General features: G+C 37.6%; 1 protein-coding gene across 1 annotated transcript; it reads right to left on the bottom strand.

Annotated features, from left to right (window-relative positions):
• Nucleotides 1-489: 489 nt before the first annotated feature.
• Nucleotides 490-3,148, bottom strand: LOC120341253 (GDP-fucose protein O-fucosyltransferase 2-like). Its single transcript, XM_039409734.2, has 2 exons — nt 3,033-3,148; nt 490-2,529 (listed from the first exon to the last, which is right to left on the bottom strand). The coding sequence occupies exon 2, from the start codon at nt 2,515-2,517 to the stop codon at nt 1,258-1,260; it is 1,260 nt and encodes a 419-aa protein (XP_039265668.2). The 5' UTR covers nt 2,518-2,529; nt 3,033-3,148; the 3' UTR covers nt 490-1,257.
• Between the last annotated feature and the right edge of the window lie 5,989 nt (nt 3,149-9,137).

Genomic DNA, 9,137 nt, shown 5'->3' with positions numbered 1-9,137 from the left:
GTATCATGTAATTTCATTCATCTTTGCTTTTCTCAGAAATACTTATAACACTTGCATAAGTTTTGTTTGTTTGGGCAAAAGGTTATTGTAGTAATTGCGGTTTAGACTGACTTGACGGTTGGGAAAAGTTGTGCTACCTGCTCTGATTCACATTTTTCGAGTCGTTTTGGTGACGGTCCCTACTTTCCATGCTAAAAAAGTAGGTTGGGTTGGTTCAGGAGACTGAGCCGTTATGGCTTCATGAATTAAACTAGAATGGTGACCGGATTGATTGATAAAGCTGTTGATGTAACATGCCGATTAGCATGAGAAAGAACTGCTCAATTACAGACTAATTGAGTAAGCTAGCTAGTTTGTCCGCAGACTCCCCATCTTAATCTATTTTTCTTTGGGCATGATTGAGAGAATTAATCATGACAAATACTAGTTTGGTCTGAATAAAACCCTACTGATTACCATCTCCACCGATTTTGAAATGTAGCACACAAGTAAATGCAAAAGGTGTAATCTCAACAGCAAAAGGCAAGAAATGAATCAAAGCAGTACTATCCTGCAATATCAAGAAATTCAATAGTGGTCTCCAGTACAAAATAATCTAGACGCTTCAATGATATTTAGCTCTACAGATACTATAGTATTTTAAGATGAACCTTTGATTGCATATGATTTCAAAAAATTATAAGAGTACCATAACGTTCATATGAATCTCATTTGGACGTTCTTTGAAAATTTGATGTTGAAAGACCTTGAAATGAAACCTCAAGAGTAAAATGAAACTTTTCCTGGTACTCCAGTAGTGTGTGTACCAGGTTAGGGTTAGCCCATGATTTTATTCCTATTTTTCTTATTTTAGTTCTATAACGAGTTCAGGTACTGTCTGTGTTAGCCAAATGAATATACCCCGACCATAGGTTTCAGTCCCTATGCACAACTTGATGTAAAGTAGGCGAACAAACTTAGTTATCCTCATATTGGTACACACATTTCTGGAGCACCCTTTTCCCTAGTTTGAGGCGGGACAAATAGATTTCAAAGTGTGAGGATGGTATAGATGTCTGTGTAACGAAATAGAATTCCATACAACATAATATATAAGAAAGAGACTCAATAATGAACATTAAAAAAGGGAAACATTACAAAAAGGCAGCACCCCAGTTTTAATAAGCAGATACATAAACTAAAGGTGTTAGAGGCATATGATTTGAATTTTGAACAAAGATAAATTTTCTAAATCCATAGTCGTTTTCAAGTCTGGAATCACTGCCATATTTCTTTGTCACTATTCCAAGAAATCCTCCATTTTGTAAGTTGTTGGCAATCTTTTTCATCATCGCCACAAAATCTATTGTAAGTCGTTTCTTTTGAAAATCCCATAATTTCTCTTTCTTCGGTTATGCGGAATGTAAAAGTCGATTCATAACTTCCAATAAAATATCGAGCATGAGAGCAAATGATTTGATCAATAATAGCAATCCCGCCCTTTTTGTATTTCTTATCTTCTTCAGATGTTGGGATGTACCTAACCATATTTGGCAATAGTTTTTCGAGTTCTGTCATCTCTTTCTCCGTACCATCAGAGGCGATGAAAATTTTATCAACTTTATATTCTTTCATGACGCTAGATAACTTCTCTGCAACTTTCTTTATACTTGGAACATGTTCTTTTCTTGCACGTAGAAAATCTTTTCGTCGAACATGAGCGGCAATGTAAGGCCCACCTACAGCAGAATTATCTTCTCTTTTATTATCTTTCCAGTTATCTGGAAGTTTAGTTTTATCTTTTTCATCATCAGAATCGAGAAACTTTTTTCGAAAGTCAGCAGCGAAGTTCCGCAACTCTCGAGAAAACACCATGCTTCTTCTAGCATCCCAATAGTCTTTTCCACCATAAGTATCGTGTAAAACATTTTCTCCACGATCAATCATCACAGATTTCGCAGTTGTGTTTTTGCCAAGAAGAGGTTCCGATAAAATGCGAGCGTTACCAAGTGCTGAAACACATTTGAATTTCTTTGCATATGTCTCCTCATACCCCCAAAACCAGCCTCTAATTTTTCCGTTATCATCAGACTCATAAACAGGAGGTTCAATACATGGTCTTTCATCCGTTTTATCAACCCAATTATTAAAATCAATACCCTCGGCATATGTTTGAAGATACCATATTTCATCAATAGCTGCTTCCCCAATTTTTTCAACATAATCCTCATATTCCATAACATTCACATGTTCGTTCAAACTTCCAACGTCAAAGAATTTTGACCATGGTATTTTACTTTGTTCCATGTTTCTCTCTTTCCAATGGTAACCAATTCCTCCCCAAGGTGGTAGAACCAAAGTCCATTTTTCTTTCGTGTTCAAATATTTAACCAAGTTGACAATTCTGATAAATACATCTCTTCTTAAATTGAAGCCTTCTCCAGGATTGCAGTCGTATAAAAGATATCGACCTTCTTCAGAATTTGCCAAAATATTTTCAGAAAAAATCAACAAGAGTGTGAAAATACAAACCCTCATATTTATAACATTCTGAAAAAGTATTAAACGAAGATCACATCTTTACTCAAAAACAGAATGAAAAGATTTGATGAACTAATCTGTATTTCCAAATATGCATGAAAAAGATTGCATTAATGATATTCATTTATTTCTAGAGTGATTAAATTTTTTTGTTGAAGTGAAAATAAAAGTAACCAAAATCTTTATAACAAGATCATTGCCACATATAAACATATTTTGGGGAGAGAATCACCAGCTCAACTTCTAAATCACCGGTTTAAAGGGATGATAATATAATGACTGAGCTAATGCGTTGGCAATACTGCACAACCTGGGAACATCATATTTTATGAACAATAACAGGGAGCTTGCTGCTGTTTTAAATTCCGAAAGTTTCCCCTACCAGCTTCCAGCTAGTCATCTACATGCTGACATATAAACTAAACAATTGGCCTATCCATCCCATATGGCTGTATGGTATAAAGGTGCAATCTTCACAATATACAAATCTATCAGATCTATACCCTTCTTACCGGTATAGGTTGTTTATCACTGTCGCACCATTACCGTGTATCCGCTACAACTTTACCAGCCTAATAACGTATGAATGCAACCAATGCATTTAATAACAAACCCCCACATCATCCATGATAAAACAACCAAACCTTCGGAATTGTGCGGAACCGAATACAATTACGTACCAGTACGGTACCGTAAGTCGGGGAAATGGATATCCGTATACGTGGACAAAAGGATTGAATGTATACGGATTGGCAATAGAAAATTATACATCGCCATAGTTAGCTATCCCTATAAAATGATGTTTGTAGATGGTATGCAGGATATTGTCGTTATTACTGATCCTGATATCTGCCTGATTTATGTCGGCATTCACTAGTTTATGCTGCAACCAGCAACTAACGCAAGCCCTTCGCAATATACGGACACGGGATGTTTCCCTGAGAAACAACTTCCCCATTTACTTCCGTAATTTGACGCCGTGTTGTAACAATAACCTTATAACAGCCGCTCGGAGGCGCAGTTCTTACCACTTCATGGCAGCTCCTGCCACGAACGTACCGCGACGTCTTTTGCCATGGTTTTATCGCGCTATCTATTACCGGTATATTTACAAAGTCATGTACAATATTTTAGTTTATCATGCGGAATTAAATCTACCTAAACCTAAACCCGAATACATCAAAACTGTATTCAGTGGTTAAAGATTGATTTTTTTGCCAGAAGGCTATTACTGTTACTTGTGTCCATATATTTGAGCACAGCTCTCTTGTACGACTATATTGGCCAGGGCTACTCAACTGGCGGACCGCGGTCCAAATCCGGAATTTTTGAGTATTGAATTCGGACCGCACCTAATTCTTTATTTTGGATCATTAGACCCACTTTTCTCTCAATGACTCTCAAAGTTTCGAAAATATATGAAAAAAACTATAACACCATAATAAACAATCTTGATTTGCTATAACCGGCCGCGGAAGTTTCTTTTTATGAAATCAATTTTATAGATTCAAATATATATGAAAAGTGTTGTGTATTCACGTCATAGCTTGTTGTTTTTTAACACGTACTAGATTGGTGACTATGCTGTCATAATTGTATTCTCGTAATTGCTCCTTGCTTCTACCTGTCGGCGTGCTTGTTATTGGACACGTAGTGGACATAACGATCGTTTCAATATTATGTTGTTGTTGTTGTTCTTGTTCTTTGACACGTTTTTAAAAATTCGCTTTTCTCTTCGAATACTGGACCAATTGCTTTGAAATTTTCAGTGGTTAAAGCTTAATTTTTTCGCTAGAAGGCTATTACTTTTATTTATTTCAAAATTTTGCGTGAATTCTATGAAATTTGATATTTCGTAAAAAATTTTGCTGTATTATTTTTTATCCATGGGAACACGGATTTTAGTCAGTGTCATGACTGGCTGTACGTTTTGATTCTGCAAAATTCTTGCTACTGGAAATTCAGAACTTTTTTGAGGGTACCGGTAGCGTCAAAGGTACCGGTAAGGACTGATTCGCTCTGGTCTAACGTGTCCATTTATTTGTGCGTAGCTCTCTTGTTCATTCTTGTGTTTAAAGTGTCTAGTGCACGCCTGCACAACATATGGCCCGCGGGCCGCATGCGGCCCGCTAAATACTTCTGTGCGGCCCGCGGGTGATTTGGAAACACGCCACTTCTCGGGTCAAACAATGAGCATATATATGCTCATTGGGTCAAACAACCAAAGCCGGCATTGTTATGCAAGCGCGTCGCTACCCCGATCATATTCGAAATCGTGAGATTAATGATTTGCACTAGTTTCAATAAATATCGAACTTTCTGTGAAACTGGTGTGACCTTCGCGACCCCAAAAATTTGTTTCTCGACCCCTCGCCCCCCAGTTTGAGAAACCCTGATTTAGATATCTCAGTATTCAGACTGAATCACGGTTAAAACAATATCGGTATACAATCTCACACCCATTGGTGCACATTAGCAACCTATTGATAACCCCATTACTTTTACTAGCAGTTTATGAAACTGAAGTTTCTTTTTTGATTCAAATGTAGAACTTAAAAAACAATTCCTTCATTTATGAATGGTGCAGAAATTTTCGCACAAAAGATATTGTTATTTACTGTAAAATTTCAAATAAATTGGAGCAGATTTTGTAGAAAAATGTAATTTAACAGTCAAAAAAGTACAACAGAGGAAATCTATTGCTACTAAATGGATTGTTTGTCTAGCCTACAATGGAAATATCCAATAATGGTAGATATGACTAAATAAATTGTCATACAAATATTTGGGACAATTTTACAAAACTGAACCTGAGTAAAATATTTTTTTGGAGTCAGTTTATACTGCAACACGCAATACCTAATTCTAATAAAAAAGGAATATTGAAAATGAAGGGTGGGTTTCCAAGGTAGTTGAACCACTAAATACGTATTTGCCATCTCATATGCAAAAATACTGTACCTTGTTTTTACTCAAGTAAATAAGATTCTTCATATTTTCAAGCTCCCCAGTTAAGAAAGTGTTTCATTAAATTGCGGCCCTCGTGGTGATTTGAGTTGTGCAGGCCTGGTCTAGTGCAAGGTGGTCTAAAGTCTAAACCCAGGCCCGCGGGCCTTATGTGGCCCGCGTCGCATTGGCGGGAGAGTAAAAAACGCATTTGCTGTTGTTTCGTCATAAAAATATTTTTTTGGCACGTTTTAGTGTTTTTTTGCATGCTTGATAAATGACAAATAATGAAAAGCGTTTGTTTTTGTATTGCACCTGTTTACCTGAACAATATGAGAATAAAACAATATGACTTAAAATGACTGTCCTCCCAGTCCACGAAGTGCGAGATTAAACTTATTCCCATTTCCTCGCCAACCTCTATCCACGCTTTTTCCTTCAAAATTTTGTTCCGGTAATCTACCGCCCCAACCGCCCACAAACAATCCTTCTCCCTAACCAACTCTATTAACTTCGCAACTTCCATTTTTCGGGTCTGGGTAATTAATAATTGGTTAGGTTTTCCCCCATTGTTACGTAACAAGTGAACCGTAGCACGCTGCGTTAACGCATTCGAAGTATGAACACCCTCAACGCAAGTGCGTTGGATTCCGTTCCCAACGCAACGCAAACCTATGCGTCAGTGTGAACGGGCCCTAATAGTGTGGCCCGCGAGGCCGACAACCTTGAACCACCCTGGTCTAGTGTTAAGCTGTGTTATACTGACGTATTACTTTGCCGTATAATAAATTGTAATATTCCTGTCTACTGGTGATTTGGTAATACCCGAGACATCACAAAAAGACTATAACGCCATAATATACAATCTTGATTAGCTAATAATCATTAGTAGGCCGAGGAAGTGCGTTTTAATGATGCCGAAATATAATTTTTGGAAAGACCGGTCGGACCCGAATATTTTTGAAGTTTTGTATGCGGATCTTCAGTAAAAATCGTTGAGTAGCCCTTGGCTACATTACAGTATATTTGATTCAGAAAATATTGACCGCACCGCATTGATTGTAATGCACGTTTGTGGAAACAGGGAAGAATGTTGTAAACCTGTGGTTATTGATTTTCCGGAGAATTCTCACTTTTGCTTCAGAATTTTAACCGATTTGCTTGCGTTTTTGTGCTCACGGTGTTAATTTGTGACTTCATCGCATAAAATTGATGCGTTTGCTGGCTTCTATAAAATGAAAGCAACTTTTCATACTGTGTCGTTGTAAACCTATGAATATTTATTTTCGGGGAATTTTCTAATGACCCAATATCCAATTTTTTGCACGATTTTTAAAGCATGTATTACGTAAAATGCGCAACTTTAGTTAGTGGGAACAAGCTGTAATGCTTTCAGTATGTTCATTCTCATACAAAACCAAAGAATTTATATATTCCCTAGATGTGCGCTGCGAAACTCACTTTCTAAGCGCTTTTCATGGCCTCGTCTCACAGCATATTACTGATCCTGATCTTTGCCTGATTTATGTCGGCATTCATTAGTTTTATGATTCCACCCGCAACCAACACAAATCTTTTGCAATATATGTTTCCCCGAGAAACCACTTCCTTTCTACTTTCATAACATTGGCTATACAGATGACGTAACAATCACATTTTAACAGCCGCTCGGACACTTCTTTAATCGAACAAATTTTCGTAAATAATGGTGAACTGTACTTCAGTTTTATTTATGTTTCAGTTATGTTAGTGATTTGTCAAGGAATAACGCAAATATCTCAAATATGCAAATATGGGCATTTTGTTTTCCAGGAGTTTTATCCTGGTGGCAATAGTAAAATGAAAAAATAAAGTGTATTTCGATTTCCATCACAAAATGAGGAGACGGTACAAAGTATAGCAGACAAATATACAAATGGTTGGCAGAATCTAAAAAGATTTAAGATGTGCTGATGCACGTACCAACTTAACCCGAATACCGAACAACACATTGAAGTTTATTTTGAAGGAATAGGCTACAGTACACCAAATGTTAATTTAGAGTAGTTATTGTATAGAACAGGGGTGGGCAACTTCTTTAGTCGGCGTGCCAGGTGTGGTAAAATGAAGTCCTCGGCGGGCCAGATTATAACATGAATAGTATCCAATATCTTAATCACATATTTATTCGCTAATGCAAGAAAGAAAATTATAAATCGCGTTTAAAGTAAAGTTTAAACTTTACAAAAAATTGAGACCAAAAAAGCACATAATAAATTTATCATAATGTACTAAAAGTGTAGTAATGTAATATCCTAATGTACTGATGCACAGTCAGCGGGCCGGTCAAAATCTCGTCGCGGGCCGGACCCGGCCCGCGGGCCGTATGTTGCCCACCTCTGGTATAGAATAACCCGATCTATCGACTTTCTTTTTCCACGGGAGAAATATGAAAATTCTGTTCCAAGAACCACATTGCGAAATCACTCGCAAAGGGGCATGGATAATTTTACAATGGTGAGGCATACTGTAGTTAGAATTTGTCTTTGGTCAAGAGTGGAGGAAACGGACAGCAATGATTAGGTATATATGGGCTTTGACAATGACATGTCATTGCTGACACCTAATGACCGAGAAGAAAATAATTTAAACGACATCTTGTGACGACGATCATCACTGCATATATTTATGTTGTTTTCGCCTGGCCTTGAATCGCCATGGGCAGGTCGGGACTAATTTAATGCAAACTGGAGAAATGATGTAGATATCGCGGTGTTATTGGTAATTGAGATAGGTCTCACAAAGCAGAAGACTGAAACCGTTCATGAGTTCATATGTACCAGCGCGTTACGGTACCAGTACTGCTTTAGCAACGTCAATGTTTGAATATTGAATTTGACCCTGAAGACCTCAGTTTCCATTGTTCTATGACCTAAAGTCTAAATTTATTGTTAGTGGTCTATATTAAGGTATATTTAACCATAAGTATTAGGGGCTCGTTTTGGGAATTTATTTGGCACAAAAAAGTCTTAGGGGCTTGTATCCCCAAATTTTGGCATCAATTTTAATAACAGAATAACAAGTGGACGAAAAATAGGGTAGCAAGTACAGAAGTAGATGTTTATTTGGAAACTTTTGTTGTCACTCACTGAACTGATAAAATAAGTTTATTTGGACTCCATAATCAGCATAAGAGGCGATAAGATAAAATGATTGATAAAAAACAAATGAATAAAACCTGATTATGAAATCAGGCGCGGCGGTGTGGCCCATCGTGCTAAACGTTAGGAATAGGTTCACCATCGCACCTCTGATTATGGTACTCTGTGTGGGTTCGAATCCCATGCGGGGATGGTTATGTGCGAGAGAATTGCTGGACTCTACGCCGCCGTGCCCGTAGGCTGGTAGGGCAGTAGGGTGGTTCACGTAACCGCTGGTCGGTTACGGCTTCCTCCACCATCAAATCCATGCTTCCGGAAACAAATAACTACCGGTAACCAGACGAGAGGCCGTGGTTTGCCATATGGTTGAGCCATCTTATCGGTTTTCCTCTCCCCCGGGATGAATATGTGAATCCTATTCTAACAAAACCTTGAACTGTTGAATAAGGTTTAAAACGGCTCCTGAACCAATCAAAGTTTAAAGTGGAGGTCTATCTTTGAGGCTGTTATTTTATTGCACAACATGAGTTT

This window comes from Styela clava, chromosome 14 (assembly GCF_964204865.1).
Source record: "Styela clava chromosome 14, kaStyClav1.hap1.2, whole genome shotgun sequence".
Classification (NCBI taxonomy): domain Eukaryota; kingdom Metazoa; phylum Chordata; class Ascidiacea; order Stolidobranchia; family Styelidae; genus Styela; species Styela clava.
The sequence above is the reverse complement of the archived record's forward strand: the minus strand, read 5'-3'. Positions and strand labels throughout refer to the sequence as shown.

Bases quoted from the DNA above. Each gene is read 5' to 3' on its own strand.
- LOC120341253 (XM_039409734.2), bottom strand. From the start codon at position 2,517: ATGAGGGTTTGTATTTTCACACTCTTGTTGATTTTTTCTGAAAATATT.